The sequence below is a fragment of the Panthera leo genome, chromosome C2 (assembly GCF_018350215.1).
Source record: "Panthera leo isolate Ple1 chromosome C2, P.leo_Ple1_pat1.1, whole genome shotgun sequence".
In the NCBI taxonomy this organism is placed as follows: Eukaryota; Metazoa; Chordata; class Mammalia; order Carnivora; family Felidae; genus Panthera; species Panthera leo.
In genome coordinates, this window is record NC_056687.1 from 135,924,782 (window position 1) to 135,949,243 (window position 24,462).

The 24,462-nt window shown below is 38.6% G+C and overlaps 1 protein-coding gene across 1 annotated transcript in view; it reads left to right on the forward strand.

Annotated features, from left to right (window-relative positions):
- The window catches only part of KCNH8 (potassium voltage-gated channel subfamily H member 8), a 355,694-nt gene that overhangs the window by 203,999 nt on the left and 127,233 nt on the right, over positions 1-24,462 (forward strand). The window contains exons 4-5 of the mRNA XM_042903485.1: positions 1,133-1,260; positions 6,540-6,780. Of these exons, the coding sequence (XP_042759419.1) occupies positions 1,133-1,260; positions 6,540-6,780 (369 nt within the window). The remainder of the gene's footprint in view (positions 1-1,132; positions 1,261-6,539; positions 6,781-24,462) is intronic.

Consider the following 24,462-nt stretch of genomic DNA (forward strand, 5'->3'; position numbering starts at 1 on the left):
ATTTTCAACCCCAATCCTGCACAAGGATTAAACTGTGACTAAAACTTTTCAAGGAAAACTTTTCTTCCTTTCAGAGCCAAGATCAAGACAGATAGGCTTTTTGTTTTGTTTTGTTTTGTTTATATTTCCCTTTGAGGGCCCTGTTTTTACGACTGTAAAATTGATGTTGCTCTATTTAGAAAATCACAGCTATTGATTAGATTTCTTCACTGAGAAGGAACTTGGCTTATTAACTGTCATAAATCTCTAATCTGGTCCCTTTGGTAGTTAGCATTGTATTTCCACTTGGCATTTTGATACCAACTGATAGATTTCATAATTTTGATGTGTGTCGGGTGAAGCAGGCACGTCCATTCACTTTTGCTGGGAGCCTAAATTGCTAGAATGAAATTTGGAATATGTATATCAATATTTAAAATGTACATACCCACACCTAGTAATTTATCTACAAAATATCCTGGCACGCCAGCGCAAGGCCCTATGTGTTTAGGAATTTAATTGCAGGATTATCTACACAGATTTTTAAAAAAATCCTGACTAAACCTAAGTGTGCATGATAGGGAAATAGTAATATAAATAAATCTAGCTGTATCCTTAATATGGCATGCTCTTAGCTATTAAAAAGAATGTGAGAGAACTATAATGTGCACATCTAGAATGATTTGCAAGTTACTTTGATGTGAAAAAAGAATTTGTAAACCGTTTTTATTGTAAACTTCCATTTATGCAAAGTAAAATAAGTATAAATGTGGATATAGGACATATAGTAGATATTTTTCTGGAAAAATGTCAAGAAAAAACATTGGGAGCAGAATTAAGGATATGAATGTAGAACAGCAGGAAAATAGGAGTAAGTTTTTTTTATTTTTGGCTTAATGTTTTTCCGAACTGTTTGAAATTTTCTCAGTGCTCTTGTATGTTTTGCTGTAATTCAAAAATTAATGCAGTTAATATGATGACAAAAATATATAAATTGTAAAGGACCGAAATTAACTGTCATTAGGAGCCAGCAGATAATTTTAAGTGTTGAGAAACATGTACTGTGTGTCTTGAAAGGGAACTGTCAAAACCTGACTTTCTTGGGATGAAATGATGCTTTCGTTGGTGTTTAATGAGTTTTATTTTCCCCCAGACAAAGCCAAAGGAAGATCCAGGGCAGGGACCCACTTTGACTCAGCCCGGAGACGGAGTCGAGCGGTCCTTTATCACATCTCTGGGCACCTGCAAAGAAGAGAAAAGAACAAACTGAAAATAAATAATGTAGGTGGTATGTGTGTACATTCTGAATGCTAGAGTTTCCCCTGGTGCGATATTTGATTCACCAAAGAAAGGCTGCAATTACTCATTTATTGGCTTTCCTAGATTTTTTTGCACTTTGGCTTGTGCTTTCCTATGAAGAATAAACTAGGAAAGGTCAGCAGTCGTGAAGCATTTCTGTTATAAAAGTGCTTAATCACAGTGTTATCACAGCATAGAGATTAGAATATTACCGTGGCCAGTACAATACGGTACTAGGGACGCTACGAATGGGGACATACTGGTTACATTTTATGAACAAGATGATGCATCAAGTCCTATTACACATTCATAGTTTGTTGGTTAAAATTTCTCTGATTTAATTTTAGTTCCATTTCTTCTGCACTTTATCTAATTTCACTTAATGCTTTTATCCAGAAGGACCATGAGCAAGTCAAAGTCATTACTCCATTTAAAAATTTACATCTTCTACAAAACAGAGTTGGAAATTTCACACAGTGGAACATTGGATTTGAAATTCTATGCTTTATATCATACAGTTTTGTCGAAAGTTGCGCTCTTAGTAAATGACAGAAGGGCTACTTTCTGAAACCTGGTGCTGCTTACCTGTCAAAAGCCGCAACAAAGAACAGTGCCTTAAAAAGATGATCCTGTGCAGAGTTTTACATGAGTTCCAGGATTTCACACTGATTTCATAACTGATTCTTAGCACTGAGAGATTTCACTGAGAAACCCAGAACTATGTCTGTTTAGTTACGGATATTCAAAGGTAATTTTGCAAATGATGGTAATATCATTAATTTGCATTGTGGATTCTTCAGAACATAAATCTTTGGGTGGAGGGGTGATGGGACTCTGGGTAGCAGGTACAAATACTTAGGGTCTAACTTACCAATGGCATTAGAAAAATTATATCAAACAAGCAGAGCTATCTTGGAATCGACCTAAGATCCAGAAGGTCTGGGAGTTAGGGACACAGGGAATTCTTTGGCATCTTACTTTTTCCATAGAAACCTCCAGACTCCCTAATACACATGTGTTGGCAAAATAGTCATGCATCTGATATATAAAGTATCCGTTTCTCTGTAGTGAACAAAGAAAGATGCCTGAGCTAAGGGGAGTGGGAGATCTGACAAGAAAGTGCTGCAAACCGAGTCCTGCTTCAGTGTGATTTCTCTCTGGACACCACAACAAACTGCTTTGGTCCATCTGTGCTCTAGGACCACCACCCATGCTGGTGATGATCTGCCAGGCATCACCATTAAGAGTCACACGCTGTTTATTTTGGCCTGACTTAGTATAAAGATTTTCTGGGGATCCCTGTGCCCCGATGTCATTGATTTCCAGAGAGTCCAGGGATAGACTTGAAAGGGTGCACACCACTTGATCTATGGATCCTTCCACTGGTTCCTATTTACATTCGCCTTCAGCTACCAAGCCAGCCTTAGTGACAGTAAACAAGTTCTAGGAAGAAACAAAGGTAGCCACATCTGGGCTTGATTGTATGCACATCAACCAACAAAGCACCTAAACAAATACTAGCCAGAGATACTGTCATGTAGCCTTTAGTTGAAAATCATTTAAACACAGCAAGTATAACTAAGCTTCAAAATGTGTTTGCTGAACATCCTGTTTTTCCCTTTAGATCCAACAAAGTACAGAACAGTACTTAAAAATCGGATTTAAAAAATCATGATTCTCACTGCTTCGCTAATTTGCTAAATTGCCAATCATCTAAGAAATACAAACATGAGGGGGAGCATTAAAATAATACCTAGTAATTAAGGATGTCTAATCAACACAGCGACTTCAGCAATACAGGTAGTATCTTACTTCTAACGTGTAGAATCAGGACCGGCCCTGTTCACCATCTCTTTTCAAGGAGGACAGAGTAGAATGGCTAAAAGACAGTAGGAAGAGAGAAGGAAGAAGAGGAAAAAATGATCTGGATAGTTTATCAGCTGAACAATCCATTGGGGGGAATTCTGGTTATAATTCACACACACACACACAAATTCTCAGTATTTTTATAACTTTGCTATTTACAAATTCCTGTTACTGACATCATATTATTTGATTTTTACAGCAAGCCAATACTAGGTATGATTGTTATTAGTTCCATTTTTATGATGCAAAAGAACTTATTCGAGATCTCAAAAGTAGAAGCAGGATATGGGACCCTGCTGTGAATCTTCTGACTCAAAGCCCTATGCCTTTGCCCCCTGCCCTGAGGCTCCGTGATACAGTTCTGTGGAACAGGAGTGTATGATTCAACCCTAGGCAAATGAACTCATCAGGCCATTAAGCAAGGTTTGTGAATCAGGATGTAACACCTTTCATTCCTGGCTCTAACTGCCTGGTACATCTCGGAAAAGGGACTTAATTTCTGCTTTTGTTTTGATTTGTTACTCATTTAAATGACAATTGATGATGCAACTGTTTCCAGCGCAAAGAAATGTAAAGATCAGATGAGAACCTTGGGAGCTTGAAAGCAAAGTCTTTTAAATGCCCAAATATTACCGGCTCGGTAACAATGGTCCTTGAAGGCGGGTGACAACCTGGGACTTGGTGCAGCGACTACAGAAACATTTTCCTATCATTCAAAAGTTAGTTTCAAAGAAAGGTGACAGGAATGGTTTAGGGAGCAGTTACTTTAGTTAGGTTTTAGCCATTAGCCATTGTGTTTCAATAATTCATAGGGTAGAGGTTAAACAGCAAAAAAACACCATTGATACTAAAGAACATGCTTCAAAATTAATAAATAACATAGAACCGAAATTGAGAATAGTTGGTTGCATTTTTCCTTAGGCAAACTCGGTGTGTCAGGGTTATAAATAAGAAGTCTCTCTTCCTCGTACTTGCTAAAAACATACTTTCCAATTGTAAGACATTTTCTTCCACTCAAAAGGTTTTTTTTTTTAATATTTTTTTAAATTTATTTTTGAAGGAGAGAGAGAGACAGAGCGTGAGTAGGGGGAGGAGCAGAGAGAGAGGGAGACACAGAATCCGAAGCAGGCTCCAGGCTCTGAGCCATCAGCACAGAGCCTGACGCGGGGCTGGAACTCACGAACCGTGAGATCATGACCGGAGCCGAAGTCAGACGCTTAACCGACTGAGCCACCCAGGTGCCCCTCAAAAGGTTTTTGATAAAAGTTTACAGATCTGGTGGTGGGAGGACAAGAGCCTCTATTTTTTTTTTCACTCAGGTGACTGTGTCATGATGTTTGTGGGATCTGAGTTTAAAAAAAAAAAAAAAAAAAAGACAAACCCTTCACAATTTAAGCCTAATCTGAGATGTAATGAATTTTTAATCTTTTAAAATAATCTTAAGAAACGTGTTTTAAATAACCTATAAAGATGAAATAGTGTCACTTATTTTCTGACTTGTGAAACTAAGTAATACATAGCTGACTTTTTGTATCGGCCTCACTAATGCTTCATGTAATCAGTGTAATCAAAAGAAAATACTTCCTGAGTTTTCCCAACTGTCACTCCTAGAGCTGGCCTCAACTTCAAACAAGTTAAAATTTTAATCTCTGTAATAACGGTAGCAAAAGACTTCCTCAGATAGAAATTGAGGTCTTCCCCCATGGCTTCTCTGTTACTGTTTTATATTTGAAAAAAAAAATTATATGGGAATCCATCATGTCCTTCTATAAACAGAAGTACTTATCATCCTTCACGTAGTTAATACTTACCAACCCTAACTCTCCCTTCTCCTGTGCAATTGCCTACACCTTAATAAGAAGCCCAACAGGTATACGTCACTCTCCTCTTCCCAGTTTTATGCCAAAGCCCACCCTTAAACTTGTTTCTAGAAACCAGAGAATGAGGTGAAGGAGGCAGGTCAAATACCAGGGAACTGAATGGAATGTAGATGTAATGGGCGTCATTACAGGTCAAATACCAGGGAACTGAATGGAACGTAGATGTAATGGCAGATGGGCGTCAAAGGACCATGTAGAAGCGGTATAGCAGTCCGTTACCATGAAATCCTGGCATTATGAGGTGCCTGTGTGAGCTGAGTGAGAATAGTAATAGGAAATAGAAGCCTGTGTTGGGTGGGAATGCCTACCAAGGAGAGATATAAGATAGGGGGTGCATTAATATTAAGGCAGCAAAAATATTTGGTCACTGACATTTGCCACTAAAGAGCTACATATTCCTGATGGCTCTGACCTTTCTTGAATCCTCTAGTATTTCAGGAATTCCTGAACGTACCCCATCAACTTGTTCTTTCCCCATTGGCTGAAACAAGAAAACACACCATGACCTGCAAGTAACATGTATTCTAAAACTTTTAACTGTTCACTTCATTCAACTTAACTTTCAAATTTAAGTTTCCATTACCGATCTTGTGTTTCTCATTAATTGAGGTCAAAGCAAGGTCTGCAAGTACCTGGCCGTAGGCTTGTCAAATTTCCACACACGCTATTGTTGGGCCTCCTTTTGTCTCCTAACAGTAAGAATTGTTCATCACTTTGGACTGCTTTCAAAGTGACGTGCTTTTGCAGTTATAGAACTCCAGCAGTTCTCCTGCATTTAATCAGCTGCACAGCGAACACTGCCTTTCTCCTCCTATGACCTGAATGACTCTTAAGTAACTGTTTCTCACTTTGCCGTCTTACCAAGGGCTAGCTAGTGTCATGATGAATCCATGCCAGTCAAGGGTGTGAGATGCAGGTTCCCAACTTGAAACTTCACCAAAAACCACAATGCAAAATGCATGTAGTTAGCACCACCTGGTTATATTTTGGAAGAAATGTAAGTCGCGTTAACCATAGAATGATGATCATATATTTCTATCCTCTCTGGGAAAATAATGGTAGCTTTGGTTTTATTAGAAGAATTTCAGGTCAAACATATCCTTTGGATAATGACCATTGTCTCAAAGCTGTAAGTATGTGGAATGTCTCTACGACAATAGGAATACAAATGTATGTTTGTGTTTCCAGTGTATATAAGATAATACTTGCAACTGTGGATGTTTGTAGGTGACGTTTTAGGTAATGATCTTTTTGTTCTTCGTGAACAAAATCTGGATTACTCGCTTAACATTCATGACTAAATTCTGCACATTCCTGTTACTCATAACAAAGATCTCCGCTCAGTTTTAGTGTGTACATCTCTACTCTTTGCATCACCACCTCCCAAAAGTCACTTGTAAGAGACATTGGCATTGTGTGTATGAATCATGCTCCTCACAGAAGTGTGTTTAAGGCTGTGTGATCCTTGCTTCTAATGTTGTGTCTCCCTTCTCTCCTTTTTGTCTTTATCCACAGAATGTTTTTGTAGATAAACCAGCGTTTCCGGAGTATAAAGTTTCTGATGCAAAAAAGTCCAAATTCATACTTTTGCATTTTAGCACTTTTAAAGCTGGCTGGGACTGGCTTATTCTATTGGCGACGTTTTATGTTGCCGTGACTGTACCTTACAACGTTTGCTTTATTGGCAACGATGATCTGTCCACGACGCGGAGCACAACAGTCAGTGACATTGCAGTGGAGATTCTTTTTATCATAGGTAAGACCCAACGGCTGCTTTCCTAGGAGATTTGCATAGAGGAAGTAAGTGTGTTCCAGATTTTTCTGACATGAATTTGAACTAAGATCCATTTGCATGGGCATGACTAAGACTTTGATGCAAATTTTGGAGAAGCACATATTTGGATTTCTGAAAATTGCCTCTTCCAGCTTTCCCACCGTTCTTTTAGTCAAACAGATCTAAACCAATTTCTTGTGTTTCTATCCTTGTTTCATCAAATATGGGCTAACAAAGACTTAATGGCTATTTTGTTGGTACTCTCATATCCATCCTGATCTTAATTGTGCAGGGTCAAAGATGGGGCTTGGCAAGAACCCATCAATGGTTATCTGATAATGATCCGGTCCTGGGCATGGTTCTCCATACCTTTTCATGCCTTTTTGGCATGTTGGTGGTTGTTGCCATAGGTGGCCTGGTTGTGGAAGCAAAGGATTATATGAGCCTTCCAGTCAATTGGGAGAAGCAGGGAGTATCTGATTTTAACTTAAAAAAAGTCCCCAAGGGATGCTTGCTAAGAATATTTATCTCCAGAATATTGGCAACCTCAGTTGAAGCTGTCTCTACCCCACTCTTGTAAGCCTCTTCCTGTTCCCCTGTCCCTTAAATCTTAATCAGTTTAGACCTAAGTCTAGCTCTTTCTTGTACTTTCTAAGACAAATTCTATATTTCCATTAAAGGCTTAGACTGACCCCCTGCAGAGGTGTTTTTTTGTGTTTTTTTCCTGTTTTTAGATTCACAGGAAGTTGCAAAGATCGTACAGAAATGTCCCTTGTCCCTTTCATTCATCCCTCTAGAGTTCTTGACCATCATTGGCAACCTGATACTTGATTCTTTACGTGGTCGTGGTGATATAGGGCAATATCCTTTTTATAAAGATGAAAGAATGTTTGGAAAATATTTTCAAGCAGGTAGGTGAACAAAGGATGAGAAATGGATCTTAAAAGTTCAAAGGAAGAAAATAAATGAGGCAGATCAAACACTTATTTCAATGGTGGTGGTCCTTTTCTCTGTGGAGCTAGCTGGTAAAGTTTTGGGGCCAGAGTGGGTTCTCTAACCGTTAGTATGTTTTCTCTGGATGAGTTTATATGCTCTTGGTGTGGCTTGGGTACCACTATTAACATTACATCTGTTGAGCACCCCCTCAAAGCTATGTCAGGACCCCTGCTCCCAACCTAAAAGTGGTGGCTGTGGTATGTTTAGGCCACTAGATGGCAATGTTGTCTACGTAGGTAGTTTGGCAAGACTACAAAGTCAAGAAAACATACCTTTAATTTTTTTTTTTTTTAACGTAAACCATTCCTCATTAGAAAGGTGTAACCTAAAGGGATGTAAAACTCACTGTTAAATGGAAAATAACAACATTCCAGCTTGCAAACAAATTGGGTGTGTCCAGTTGCCAATCCACGGTGGTTTTATATCCTTTTACTTTCCCAAACTTCCCTGTCTTCTCCTACCTGCCCATAACATGTGTGTTAATTAGCACTCTAAAAAAACTCCCTATGACCCCATTCAAAGTTCTCAAGAACTTGAGTACTCAAATGCCTATTACCTCTGAGTATCTACTTAACAAACATTTCATATCATTATTATTAATGTTATTATTATTTACAACTCTGCCATAGGGACACGGTTATATCTTGAACGTTCCACTATTCCTTGTTCTAGGATATTTGAAATTCCAAGGGCTTGGAAGCCACTTCTGGTACTATATGCTCACTGGCAGATGGTGATGTGTTTATACTCAGAACTGACACCTGTAAGAAAGATATTTTGTACAATTTTGGGGGATTGAATTGGTTGGTTGTTTTTTTTAAAGGCTTCTTTCTTCTACTAAACCAATGGAGTCTGGCTTGCCCTCTGACCATTGCCCCTAAGTCTGCTGTGTTTTTTGTGACTCACATTTCTGCTGTGCTCCAGGCAGTAAGATGTTCCTCTGGGTAGGCAATACCCCTCTCTTACCAGCAGAATGATAAAGAAATAAAAATTCACTCTACACAGTTCACCTTCTACAAAGATTACAATTTGAGATTTTGGCCTGCTAACAGTTTTAGAATGTTGCCAGCCTGGAATCCCTTCTTGACTGACTTATTTTTATAAGCAGTAAAAACTTTACTGTGCTTTACTGTTGCTGTCTTCCTGCTTTTTCTTCTTTTAAATGAGTTTAAATGTGTCTATAATTTATTATAACAGATTTGGAAAAGTAGTTGAAAATTTCTCCAAGTATGTTTCCCCGAGCCTTTATTGTATGAAATATTTCACAAAGGTGATGTGAAAATGATCACCGAGAAATAAATCAAAACAGTAGGAATAAAAGCGTGCATTGCCTATAATACTGTACTTTCACAGTACTAATAAGGCAGTGTTTGTATCATTTAATAGTTATTAAATTGGTATGTGTGACAATTCTATATGTATTTTTAAACATGTTTATTTTTTGTTTGTAGATAAGTGCTATTAAATTGGCATCTTATAATCACCCTGGTCAGAACTGTTAAAAAGTAGTTTAAAAAGAATTTTGGGGAGGAAAGGCTTTCATATTGCAAAACATGATGCTTTCAAAATATTTTGTTATTTGAACCCCTCTATACAAGTAAGGTGATGTGAGTATTTTCTACATGGGGAAAATTAAGTGTTCATGAAAGAAGAATACATCGTCACAATGGAACTTGAAAGATAATATATCTCTTTTGGTGATTCATCATACACATTAACTTTATACATTTCTGAGAAATTCAGTGATAAAGAAATCTGTTTAACCATGATTAACCCAGCACCTCCTAAAGTTATTTTTACCTCGGAACCCATTCCTTCCCGGACCACTTGGTAACACTCTTTTGGGAAGACTGACTTGAAAACATTCTTCCCTGATAAATTCACTATAAGTATCTGAGTGTGATTATGCTAGTCAAACTACAAATATGAATGATGAGCTTGAATCTCTCCTAACTACTCTCTTTACCTTAAAGTAAATTGCTTTGTAAACCACATTAATTCTTCAGGATCAGTAGGGCACAAGGTTTGGCTATAAGTTACAAAGTGGTTATAAAATTAGTTTTAGTTTTAAAACCATCACGTATAATTTAGCTGCTGATTCAAAGCCTCATGGAAACTTGCAACGAGAGGTAACCTACTAGTAACTTATCTAATCCAATCTTTAATTTATTCGTCGGGGGGGTGCCTACTGAGCCCTAGTGATATGCCCAAATCCTGGTAGCACACCTAGGTTTCTTATCGTTGGATCAGGTTTCTTAAGAGCTTGTAACCAATATGGTTCCATTTTCTGAAAAATTCTACTCAACTTGTTTTCCTTTATTTATAGCAATGAGGCAGAAGATGAGAGAAAGAAGTGCCAACTTCCTTCTCTTTCTTTCATGAATGCAGAAATTAATAGTTTTCATCTCTGAAATCTTGGTGGCAAAAATTGTGATATGCCATTAGGTCTGATAATCACGTAACCCTTTTCCTCATCAAAAACCTAAAGAACCCAGTTTTGTGCAGGCAGCAGTATCCCAGACCCAGGGGATGAGTTGTGAGTATTCCGAGCCAGTGGTAGTTCCTGTCCCCTTACCCAGTTCCAGACATAGGGGCAAATATGTGACCAGTTCTAGCCAATAGAATATAAAGAGATTATTTCTGTGGGGCCTTTTGGGTGTTATTTTCCCCCTGAAAACAGAAGAGAGACATGTGAGGGGACATATTTGTGTCACTATTCCTTTCCTTCCCCCAGGATGTGTAGATAGAAGGGTATGATGTACTGTAATTATGTAGCCATCTATAATCACGAGGAGGTGCATAGGGAAGAAGATGTGAACTCCTTGTTGAGTGATATAATAATGTTCCTATTACTGGGGCCACTGTTACTTGGATATTTTGTTATTGATAGTTATATTGGTATAAAATTTTTGAAAAATTGGGCCATTTCAGAGGTTCAGTGATAACTCCTTTCCAGGGGAACAGAATCCTCTTTCTTCTATCCTGTCATTCCACTGTGAGCCTATCTAGGAAGTGGTTTGCACATACCACACATATCTGCTGTCATAATCACAAAGACTGAGCATCGTAGGCTATGCCATAAAGCTGCAACTCTGATTGGCTTGGTTTCTCTAAGAATCCTCAGAAAGCTCAAGGTCAGAGGAAACATGGGATACAATTGTACTTTCTGTTTACTCTACATTCACCTTAGTCATGAAAGGACGGTTGAGAGTCATGTGGGATAAAGGGCAATCATGGAGTGTGCAGACCATACTGGAGAGAGGGACAGAGCATGAACAGGGGAGGGGCAGAGAGAGAGGGAGACACAGAATCCGAAGCAAGCTCCAGGCTCTGAGCGGTCAGCACAGAGCCCCACACGGGCCTCGAACTCACAGAGTGCGAGATCGTGACCTGAGCCGAAGTCGGCCGCTCAACTGACTGAGCCACCCAGGCGCCCCTCTCAGTGTTCTATTTTTAAAGTTATATTCTGTGTTGATTTAGGTAGTTCTATTTCACTGGTTCTCAATAGGCACAGAATCACACATAGGAACCATTTTAGAAATATGTAGATTAGGGGCGCCTGGGTGGCTCAGTCGGTTAAGTGTAGGACTTCGGCTTAGGGCATGCTCTCACAGTTTGTGGGTTTGAGACCCATGTCGGGCTCTGTGCTGACAGCTCAGAGCCTGGTTCCTGCTTCAGATTCGGTGTCTCCCTCTCTCTCTGCTCCCCCCGTGCTTTGTTTGTCCCTCTTTCAAAAATAAATAATGAACTTAAAAAAATTTTTAATTTTAAGAAAGAAATATGTAGGTTAGACTTTAATCAGCACTACCATCATTTGGTTTTAATGCTGTTAGATCACAATTAACTTATCTACAAATAGTTTTACTCCAACTAATGAACAGATTTGCTCTGTATGTAATATGTCTTATGATCATATATTTATATTTTCAACATTTCTGATTATTTTATTTTTCTCTTTCTCTTTTGTAATGCTTTATTAACTAATGCTTCCACTCACTTACATGTCACCAAATTTTGCTATCTCAGAATCTTTATTTCTTCCTATCACTAAATTTTTATTATAACCTTGTGACATAATTAAATCAGGTATATGTGTTTACACATAGGAGGAAAAAGAGCGAAAACAGTAAGCAGTTTATCCAAGATCTAGCTGATTACTGACCAAGCTAGGACTAAAACTCTAAACCCACTTGTAAAATGGGTATTAGCATTCTTATGAGGATTTAGTGAGGTTATTGTATCAAGAAATAAGCTTACTTGGTGTTTAATCATTACTGATAAGTATTGTTCAATAATGTCACCAAGCCCCTATCTCTTCAGTTTGCTTTAATAGCCACTATTTTTTTTTTTTTTTGGAAAACAAGCATTCTTTATTTAATACAAACTGAAAATTCAGCTAATCATGGGAATAAGGTAGACCAGAACATTCCACATCCCTTAGCTTTCGAGAACACGAGTGTCTGGGGAGTCATTTACTGCTTAAAAGATCTAAGGCTTTTTTAGCGATTTCTACAGACTTGCCTTAGCATCCTTTTAGAAAAGCCTAGAGAAGGTCTCTTACGTCTACCTAAGTCAAGCATCCCTTGTCTGGCATGCACTGAAATGACCACTAATAATATTAGAGGCCATCATTCCAGGTGCATGTTCCATCCAGTCTTCCATCAGCACTTGTCGGAACAAGGGAATAAGCTGATCTGCATTTCAGCTCCTCCTCCCTTTTCCTGCCCTGCTCTGATGAGGCCTGAAAGGCTCTAGCTGTGCTTCCAGTAACAGTCTAGAAGGAAGTCATTAGCTGAAGGCTTAATCACTAGCTTTAAAGTGACTAAGACTCCTCTCTATTCAACAGATTCATAATTTTACTGGATCTGTGTTTAATTTCTAATGATAATTATGGGCACTTTTTTGAGAGACAAAAAGAAAAAGCAGGGGAGGGGCAGAGAGAAAGGGAGAGAGAGAATCTTAAGCAGACTCCACGCCCAGGAGCCTGACCCAGGGCTCGACATGGGGCTCAATCTCACCACCACGAGATGATGACCTGAGCCGAAATCACGAGTTGGGTGCTTAACTGACTGAGCCACCCAAGCACCTCTAGATACCCGTTTGTTTTATCAGACTTCTTCCCAAAGCCTCTCTTTGTTGTGTATAACCTTTATTGATACGCCTTTCCCATTTAACATGGAACCGAAGAGTAATGTTCTTATACCATTTCACTGCAGTTACTCTCCGACAGAAACTCAAGACTCACAAGAAATACTTTAATTGTTTCAGTATTCTTGGGTATCTTTTTCTGTTAGAGTAAAATATTTAAATCTCAGTGGAACCTGGAAAACCATAAACATTTGATTGTTATTTCATTGTACAAGCAAACCCCAACTTAGAGTTATCTTCCTGAAAATTGCAAACAAAGGTATGTCATTTTCCCATTTAGTGAGGTGACTGATATTAAAGATACAGACTTGGATACTGAAGGGAAAGATTTCTTTAATGTCTATTTATTTATTTTGAGAGAGTTAGATAGGTAGTTAGATAGAGCACATGCACGTACAGGAGAGGGGCAGAGAGGGGGCAGAGAGAGAATCCCAAGCAGGCTCTGTGCTGTCTGCACAGAACCCAATGCAGGGCTCGATCCCATAATTGTGTGATCATGACCTGAGCCAAAAGTCAACAGTCCGATGGCTCAACCAACTAAACCAGCCAGGAGGCCCCTGAACGGAAAGATTTCTCTCAGTGAATAAAGTTGAAGTTTCATGGTGATGAGGGAACTCAGATTTTACCACTGAATGGTTTGGGCATTCTGCTATTCCTAGACTACATATTTAGAAGGCTTGAGTTAGCATTCATTTATCTCTTAGCATTTAAGTCCCTCCCTCCTTTCCTCTCTCCCTCCATCTGCTCCCTTCTTCCTCTCCTGCCACTTACGTACTTTCTTTCTACTGTTCTCCTTCTTCCTTTCAAACATAGGGTAGCAATGGAAGCCTACACCCCCACATCCTCACCCTTCACACTTATCTTGGATTGAGTAATAGCGTCTCTTTTAGAAAAGATTTTTTTTTAATGTTTTCCTTATTTATGAGAGAGAAAGAGAGAGTGCAAGCAAGGGAGGGGTAGAGAGATAAGGAGACAGAGAATCTGAAGCAGACTCCAGGCTCTAAGCTGTCAGCACAGAGCCGGACATGGGGCTCAAACCCATGAGCTGTGAGAACATGACCTGAGCCAAAGCCAACTGAGCCACCCAGGCACCGTAAGTAATAGCATCTCTTTTTTTTTTAAACATTTCTTTTTTTTTTTTTTTAACATTTATTTATTTTTGAGACAGAGAGAGACAGAGCATGAACGGCGGAGGGGCAGAGAGAGAGGGAGACACAGAACCAGAAGCAGGCTCCAGGCTCTGAGCCATCAGCCCAGAGCCTGACGCGGGGTTCGAACTCACGGACCGCGAGATCGTGACCTGAGCCGAAGTCGGATGCTCAACCGACTGAGCCACCCAGGCGCCCCTATAGCATGTCTTAATAAGAGGAACTCAAGATGGTATTCATAGCCATGGCTCAGAGTTGACCTTTGTCTCATGTGGGCATTTTTAACCCAACTGTAAGAGTATCCCAGTCTCTCCATTCCCAGATAATACGTTTGGGGTAGTGAATAAATGGAATGTGTTTAACCATTGACTAGAAATGAATCAGGACTCACTTGGCTGCAGATCAGCTAATTTCTGATGAATACATTTAAGCCTGAGGATACAGCAATAATGAAACAACAACAGCAAAAAACAAAAAAACAGAAAACGAGTGTGCCACTTCAGATTGCCACAGAAGTGTAACATACTCAGTATCTTATCTCAAAAGGGAAGAGATTTTAGTTGTCAGAATGCCTTCGGAAAAAAAGAGAGTGCACTGAAAAAGTTAGGTACTTTTTTTTCCTTATTGTTATTAAGGGCTCCCAAATTCGTTGACTTAAAAGTACCTACTCGGAAACTAGACTAAAGCAAAGACTAAAATTGCATTTATTTTTGCAAATAAACTGTCAGTTTCGCTGTTGCTTCTGTAGGCTTTTCAAAATTCCCCATGGGAAGATGAAGTACTATGATAAATCAAATATTGAGCAGATACCCAGGATATGTGGCCACTGTATTTTCCTGAACTATGTGAAACTAGGAAACAGTGCTTCTTCATTGGATTGGGCCAAAAATAGCAATTAATGTTTTCCTTAGGCTAGAATAATAGGTTTACATTTGATTTTAAAAAGCACTTTATTCACTATCTTTTCCTGTTAGACACATAGATTTTTAGAAATATTCCCACCATTCTTCACTGTGACTGAAATCATTGAAATACTCAATGACAATGTTCTGACAAACAAACAGATTACATTTTCAAGCATTTTCTTTGATTAGTTTCATTTCTCCTCTGTGGATAGACCATGCTAATTACATAAGCTTCAAAATAGAAACAGTGGAGAAAAGAAATGGTCCTCAGTCACACCCATCCCAGCAAGACCACTGCTTCTGCATTCAATCTCTCTGGTTGTTGTTTTCTCTCTTTTATTTTCATGTGGTTGTGGTCATAGTCTACACAAATTTTGGTGACTTTTTTTTTCCACCTAAGATTTGAATGTAAGGATTTATCTGTGTTTCATAAATATTTACAAACATTTAATAGGTGCATAATATTCCATCACGTAAATGAACTAGTTTGTTTACTTAATAACCATGTCTTAGTTGTTACACACTTGAGATGATTATTTTTTTTGCTACTTAAAAAATTATAATGAACATCTCTGTGAAAAATATATTTATTCATTAATTGAACACATTTATATTGAATGCTTGTTTGCCATGCAGTGTTTTAGTTGGTAGAGATAGAACAGCAAAACAAATAGAGATCTTTGCCTTCATAGAATGTATATTCCAATAGAGATAAACAGGAAACAAAACAAATAAGTAAAATATATAACATGTCAGGTAGTGGTGAGTTACATAAAGAGTAGAAAAGGTGAGAAGGGGGAAGAAATGGGCTGCAATCCTAAATGAAGTGGTCAGGGATGTGAATTAAGAACATGGCATTTATTTTTTGTTTTTAATTTTGTTTTTAATTTTTTTAACATTTTATTTATTTTTGAGACAGGGAGAGACAGAGCATGAACAGGGGAGGGTCAGAGAGAGGGAGACACAGAATCCGAAACAGGCTCCAGGCTCTGAGCTGGCAACACAGAGCCCGACGTGGGGCTCGAACTCACGGACCGTGAGATCATGACCTGAGCCGAAGTCGGCCGCTTAACCGACTGAGCCACCAAGGCGCCCCAAGAACATGGAATTTAAATAAAGACAGAGGGGAAGCAAAGAAATAGTCAACTGTATGCCTCGAGGAAGCACATTACAAGCAAAGAGAACATCAAATGCAAAAGACCCCACTCATACATTTAGAATTATTTTAAGGAGTGGAATTACTGGGCCAAAAAATATTAATATATACAGCTTATAACATATTTTCAACGTTTCATTTTTTAAAATCACATTACCCTCAGAGCAGTTATTGGGCAGTAAAGCTCAAGTTGAAATGCAATTTGTTCACGCTAATATTTTTTTATAGTAATAGCTATTGTAGAAAGTTAGAGATGCCTGTCACTTTCTGAATTTGTTTTACTCCTAAACAGTCATTTCATTTAATGGAGTAATTCAGGTAAAATAGCGTTATTAATATTGCATCATTGTTACTTATTTTCGCTTTGGTTTTCCTTAGGAGATGAGATATATACGGAAAGTCGGGTTGTATTTGCCTGGCAAATGCAAAGCTTACTATTACACGATGTACCTGAATCCATTGTGTTTATATGTGAAATATTTGCGAGATGGTAGATTTGGAGGAAAATTGTCTTAGCACACTCCGAGAATGATGCTGCCCTGTGGCTTACCTGTTACCGTGATTAGACTGTGAGGAGCACGTGCTCATAAAATATGAAACAATAGTGCTTGTTTTGAACAAGGCAAGGAAATTAAAAATGGAATATTACTAAATTTAGAAACCCAGAAGAAAAGTGTGAGTTCTTGATTTAGAAACCTATTGCAAAGTAATGAGGGATGTTTTTCTTTCCATTTGCCACTTATCAAACATGAACTCTGCTATGTCATTCTCTCCTTTTCCCACTTTTTTCAAGTACGCTTTCTTGCAGTATAAAAAAAATCATATTCTCTAAGTAAAAGTGGCATTATTTATTTGGTTTTTATTTCCCATGTCAACCCATGCGTTTAACATTTGCCGTTGGTATAATCTCTCCAATTACCCCATTAGATTTAAGATAAATACATAAATAACTTTTTAAAACCAAATATACTGAGAAATTATTTGAATATTTTAGATAACAGAAAAAATTATGGCCACCTGGGCCCACATGTAATTCACTATGTATTCTTCAATTCATTACATATTTGTTGAGGACCAATATGATGTCACTGAAGTGATTGCACATGGCATTTCCTCAGCATAGTATAGAAGACCCTCCAGAGTCTGAATTCTTATCCTTTTCTCTTTTTAATTTATTTTTGAGAGAGAGAGAGAGAGAGCATGATCAAGAGAGTGGCAGAGAGAGAGAAGGAGACACAGAATCCAAAGCAGGCTCCAGGCTCTGACCTGTCAGCACAGAGCCCAATGAGGGGCTCAAACTCAGGAACTCGAGATCATGACCTGAGCCGAAGTCGGACGCTTAACCGACTGAGCCACCCAGGAGCCTCTGGCCTTTTACCCTTTTTGTATCATCACTTCCTCCTTTCTCCTGTGGCTGCAGCCCTTTGAGACCACCAGTAGTTCTTCAACTGTGCCATTCCTTATGTTCTTTGTATTTTCCTATCTTTTGTAGTTGCTACTCTCAGAAAAAAAAAATGGCTAGACATCTTCTTAGCTCTTCTTTACCCAATAAAATCTGCCTCCTTGAGGTATCATCTTTGATGTCTTCTACAAAATCTTCTTTTTAACTCTTCTAACCCTATCACCATGGTCTGGGGTAGGTTTCCCTCATGCATTCTTTACATGCTTTCCCTTCCCCACTCTTCAACCCTATATCATAATGGTCAATTTCTCCCCCACTCCACGCACATACAATAAATAAACTAGGAGTGCCCAGAGGACACGGACTGGATGTTTACTTCTCTAGTTCCTCCAGGTAATACGTGTCTGACCCATAGTTAACAGACTAACGTTTATCTACTACCATAGTGCAGATAAACAAAATACGAAATGTAGCTCATTGAGTTGGAACAATGGCCTTCTTTTCCAAAGGCAGTCCTCCATCTTTTTGGTTTAAGACCAAACTTATATTTGCAGAGTAGACTCAAGATAAAATATTTTTCCATTTATTATTTCATTCAATGATTTTAACAAAGCCAGAGAAGAGTTCTCCAGTTGCCTGTTGCCTTTTTGTCAAATGGAGCTTGATAGTCTTTTTTTCTGACTCTTTCCTATCTGATGCTAGTGATCTCTTCTTCTCTTGCTTCAGGTTCCATGGCATACTGTGATCTAGTTTTCCTTCTCCTTCCTCCAGATTTCTACTCAATCTCTTTCATGAGCTCTTCTCACTTTGCCTGTATTTTTAAGTGGCATCGCTTCCCTGGATTTGCCCTTGGCTCTCCGTTCCCTCTCGTCTATGTCACTCTCTCACCATGGGGTGTTTGCATCATCTCTTATTAGTTCAGTGTCGGTGGTTTCCAAATCAATCTTTTGAACCTGATTGCTTCTAAAACCTCATGCATGTGTATTCAACTGTCTACAGACTATCTCTCCAATGAAGCATGACTTCTTCGAGTACCACAGATTGGAAATTGAATTGTCTTCTTTTCTTACAGTACTCACCTCTTTCCTTCCTGGATTTTACCGTGTCTGTGAATATGACCCCATGAGCCATTAACATAGGGCTTTTCACAGATTCCTCCCTCTCCCTTAGTCCCCCAATAAAATCAAACTCAGAATCCTGTGTGGCCCACCTCCTCACCATCTGCTGATACACTGTGTCTTCTTACTCTTCACTGACCTTATGTTAGTTCCAGTTACCATCAGTTCTGATTGGATTACTACAGCCCCGCTAACTTCTTTCCTTGCCTACACTCTTGGGAATCTATTCACTACTCTAGAGTCAGGTTTTTGTAGTTGTTGTTTTAACGTTTATTTATTTATTTTGAGAGAGAGAGCATGCTCAAGCAGGAGAGGGGCAGAGAGAGAGAGAGAGAGAGAGAGAGAATCCCAAGCAGGCTCCACACTGTCAGTGCAGAGCCCAACGCGGGCCTCGATTTCAGAAACTGTGAGATCTTGACCCGAGACAAAATCAAGAGTCTGACGCTTAACTGACTGAACCACCCAGGCTTTCCTGTTGTTGTTGTTGTAATATAATGTATATCTGATCATGTCATCTCCCTGCTTAAAACCCTTCAAACACTTTCTCTTCTTGAACTCTAAATCAATGCATACCAGGCAGCCTCCATCCTCTTTCTCCTTTGTGTTGCTAACTCGTATTCACCCTTCAGGACACACCTTATGTGATCTCCCACCTGTCTGTAGCAAACTTCACCTTCCAAGTCTTCATCTTCCAAGTCAGCTATTCTTTGAGTATAGCTATTCCCCCAGAGTGCTCATGATGTAGCTTTATAATTTCCTGTGAACTCACCTATATTCCCTCCTAAATTACAGTTTCTTTGAGTGCATGAACAGAGCACTAGTCATATTCGTACTCCCAGTATCCAGCCAACACATGTACATATTAGGCGGTCCATAAATATTGGTTGAATAAGTAAATGAGGGGCAATCATGATTATTTCTGTTTTACTTAAAGAGAAATTAGAACTTAGAAATGGTAAAAACAAAACTTTTCAAAGGAGATGCTGCTAGTAAAGGGGGAGAGCTGAAATTAGAACCCGATTATATTTTTTAAAAGCCAGTGTTCATCCCGAAAGTCATGATATATTATCATATCACCACATTTAACCAAACTACGATTATAATTTTAAACAATAAAATATCAAAAAAGTACACATTTTTTAGAAGTTTTTTAATGTTTATTTTTGAGAGACAGAGACAGAGCACGAGTAGGGGAGGAGCAGAGAGGGAGAGGGAGACACAGAATCCGAAGCAGGCTCCAGGCTTGAGCTGTCAGCACAGAGCCCAATGTGGGACTCGAACTGATGGACTGCAAGATCATGACCTGAGCCGAAGTCAGACGCTTAACCTACTGAGCCACCCAGGTGCCCCAAAAAGTACACATTTTTTAAACTTGCTAATGTTGTGCCCATAGCAGGATTATTGTTGCAGTTTCCATGGAAACCAGTAATTTTGGTGGTATTCCTTTGGAACCTTCAAAACAATTTTATTTACACTGGATCATCCAAAAGGTATTATAGAAAGTGTAGAAAAACTCAAAATAATCTGGAGTGGAACAAAAGCCTAGAATACTGAACAAGAAGCAATTCTTCTCACTCATCTTTTGAGGAGACCAATAGTGAACAAAGGGGTGATGTCTAATATTTGCAACTCTTAAAAAAAGTATGAAAACCTAATGAGGTCATTCCATGAGTGTACGACAAGACAGGGTGTGAGAATGTAAAACCATAAAAGTTGATGGGAAAATGTAGATGGAATGTTCCTTGCTATGCACGCATTGATGATAGAAGTAAGGATCTAGAATGTAAGCTGTATAAATTTGATGAAACAGGAAGAAACTGCAGGAAAGTTAATAGCTGTAGCAGCCAACAAAGATATAATTTCTCAAGGAATGGGAACCACAGATGTTCGTGGCAGAGAGGCACATGAGGAGGTGATATGTCATGTTTTGTGGTACTGAAATACGTCACTTCTGCATACTGCAATTACACATCCAGATCCATCTGGTGGTGAGTGGTTTTTAAGGTTCCTGTGATTTGTGCACATATGTCAGGGACATGGGGAAGGGTGGTCAATTTCAGGTCATCTGGATGTCCCTTGAAAGGCTTACTAGTCCAAGGATGGTTGTAGCAATAAAAGGACTTTTTCTTTCTTTGGGACATATTTATACTAAAAAAAAAGTTCATTCTTTATCTGAAATTGAAAGTCGTCCTGTGCTACATCTGGCCGCTGGGATGAACTCAACGGATCATACTAATGCCTTGGCTTTAGCAAGCAACACCAGGAGGTTGAATGCCCAAGAGCTGTTGCAAGAAGGGTTTGTGCTGAAATGAGGCTGACCAATTTTTGGCTAAAGAGGGCAAAAGAAAAACTACTTAGGGACTTAGGGGTGCTGCCATCCTTAGGAGAGGCTGGAGCACTGGGTGAGTTCCTTGCCATAATGATGAAAAGTCACATTTTGATTGCCCTGTCAAGACCAGCTACTAAAGCACTATCTCATGGGAAATGTTAAATTACTAAGTTCATGGAGGAATCAGAACAGTGGGCTTTGCTTTGTGTATTAGTTAGATTTAATAAGCTCTTATAACAAGAGCTGCAACAAAAATTCAGTGGCTTCTGAGATGTAGAGAGTTATTTCTGTCTCACCTAACGTTCTGGGGAGTGTCCTGAAGGCTGGTAGAGAGAAGAGGGGCAAGTGCTTGTCTTATGCAGTCGTTTAAGGACTGAGACTGACAATGGCTCTCCCATCTTTAGTGGGTGGCTTCTAAGGTCATTCTGTTCTTCGTTCCAACCAGCAGGAACAGAAAAACAAAGAGCATAGAAAGCAAATATGCATAATTTTATGTGCAAAGCATACAATTTGCATACAGTGTTTCCACTTGTAAGAGCCTCACTTGCAACCACACTAGTGGCAAAGCGGGTGGGTGTTATTACCCAGCTGCAGTTGTTACCCTGGATTAAAGGGAGTATGAATTTTGGTGAACAGCCATCTTTTCTTGATGTATTTTGCATGATATACTAGAGTTGCACTACATGGCTGTTAGATTGAGAGAAAGAGAAGGAAAACAAGGTACTGTTTTAAATAGTAAAGGTAGTTTTCCTCATCATTCAGTTTATTTTTTTTTTAATGTTCACTTATTGATTTTGAGACAGTAGGGGAGGGGCAGAAAGAGAGGGAGAGAGAGAATCCCAAGCAGTCCCCCAACTCAGGGCTCCATCTCACAGACTGTGAGATCATGACCTGAGCTGAAATCAAGAGTTCGGATGCTTAACCGACCGAGCTACCCAAGTGCCCTCCCTCTACCACCATCATTCAGTTTAGGAGAAGATAAGGTGTGAGATAGGTCTTATTTCCTTTGTTTCTCCCATACAGTGGGGGTTTTATTGATTTGAATGTGATTTTAGTATTTTGAAGAAGTTACAACATGACCACTGGATGCAGGTCAGCTGTTTCACCTGCTACTTAACTTAAGATGCCACAATCTCTTTTAATGTCAAAGAAAAAGGTGACAGAATGGACTTAACTAGAGATGATAACTTTATGAGTGACGAAAGTTCTTTTGGGTATAGTTTGATTCCATATGAATTACTCTTTACTCACTGACTTCACAACCTAATATCAACATAATATGCAAGTCTTCTACCTGCAAAATAAATAAATATGCTCTTTCTCCACAGTCATTTATTAAGAGCTGTGCCGTTACATGGTTTGAATGTATTTCAAGTCTTGAATGTATTTCAAGTCTTGAATGTATTTCAAGACACCAAAACAGTTCTTCACAAGTGGTGAGGCTTATAGATAAGCAAGTGAAGTAATTTACATGCTCGTTACAGGTACTACCTAAAGGAAAAGAGGAAGAATAGTGAATAGGTATTGGAGGATGATATTTGATCAGATCAGCCTCTATCTTGGACATCTTTACTAAGATAATACAAGTGAATCCTTATCACTAAGAGATTTATTTTCATAGCAGATTGAAAATCTGAACTGACCACACATATGAGTAGTCTGATAACAACTGAAATATGCAGAATGCATGGTCAATAGTAATCTTGAAGCACATTGAGAAACAGTTATGTTTGAATCTCTCAAATAGCAAAGGAGACATTACTGCTTACACTTAAATACATATTCAGAATAGCATCAGTACTGATGGACATACAAATGCTAAAAAAGCACGCGACATTAGCTTGAGTATAGAACTCATCAAAACCACCCCAAGTCAAGTAATGTAGTAGTGACAGCCGAATAACCACATTTGGAGTACTCAGCTGTTTGAGTGATGCCTCAGAAAACAACTTCTTGGAATAAAACCTTAGACTTCTAATTTGTGGCTATGTTCAATCCTGAGTAAACTGAATTTTGTAGCACCTTCTGACTTTAACCCTGACAAAGACAAGGTTCTTTGATCCATATTGCTAGAAAAACAGCAGTAAAACGATATTAATGTACTGAAAGGTTAATTTGAGGACAAGACCTTTCCTGAATACATGAGCAGATGACTTTTAACAAATGGATGTGTCTTTGTAAAATTTTATTCATCTTTACATCAAAAACCACCACCCTCTAAATAGAAAATAAGTAGAACTAAGTAATTAAAATATGTAGAAAATGTAATAAGTAGAAAAACACAGAGTTGGTAAGTTTTGAGAGTTATGTTTTACTATCTGTAGAATATCCCTGAGAACACTAAATTTTATTTATATAACAGATACAGAAACGCTAGACACTATATTTTATTTATATAAACAGAGACAGGAGCAGTTTCTAGCTCCCCTCCAGAAATACTCTGCAATAAGTTTAAAGGATAAACTTGTAAAAACTATAAAAAAAAAACAACCTAACAACAACAACAACAATGAAAAACTTTTAATGTGAAATATGAACGTAAAAAATAACGAGAAACTTTGTTTCTTTTAAGACTGTAGCCCCAATTGGTGGCCTTTGATTTTGTACATTTCCAAAGGATAGATTTAACCTCCTAAAGGGCATGTTCCACTCTGACTCTGACGATAAGCGCACCTGGGTATTAACTGGCTCCAGACTACCTCCTGCCCACTCTAGCTCTGGTCTCTTTTTGAGTTCCACATGTGATTTTTTGGATGCAATTTCTGTTTGCCTTGTGATTTGCCTTCTTGGTTTTGGTAACCCACCATGCTTGGTGATACCGACTTGATTTGTCTTTGGGCCACTTTCTCTACTCAAACAACCCTGAGGGAGAGTTAATAAAACATATACCATCTTACTTCCCAACTTTCCTTTTGATTTCAGTGACCTGGATTATAATACAACAAGAGCAAAGAACCACTCTGTGCCCCAACTTTGTCATTATTGCTTGATCCTACTCATATCTTGCTGAAATCAGATAAGTGTGGTTTGACACTATTGATCTTTTTATGATTTTACTGTTCACAAGACTAAAAGTAGACTAAATTATAGAAACCACAAGTAGAAATGCAATTATGGCATAACACAAATATATGAGCAATTTCTACAGATCACACTCATAAAAATAGCTATGAAATCATAATGTGCTAAAGTGAGAATCTATTTTTCTCTTAAGCATGCCTCCATTATTTCAAATACTGAATGTTTTTTCCATTTAGGGGTTTTTTTTTTTTTAGTTTTTTAAATATAATTCTTCAGATTTGTGACTAATCAACTTGTGCTTTAAACGTCAAACGTATTAGTCACATTTTAAATGCATTTGAGAATACTTTGATAGAGCTTACGCATATCCATTTCTTCTGTGCTGGAAAAGCTAGTATCTGACAGGCCGCTGGAACAAATGTAGGGACCAGAAACAGATCT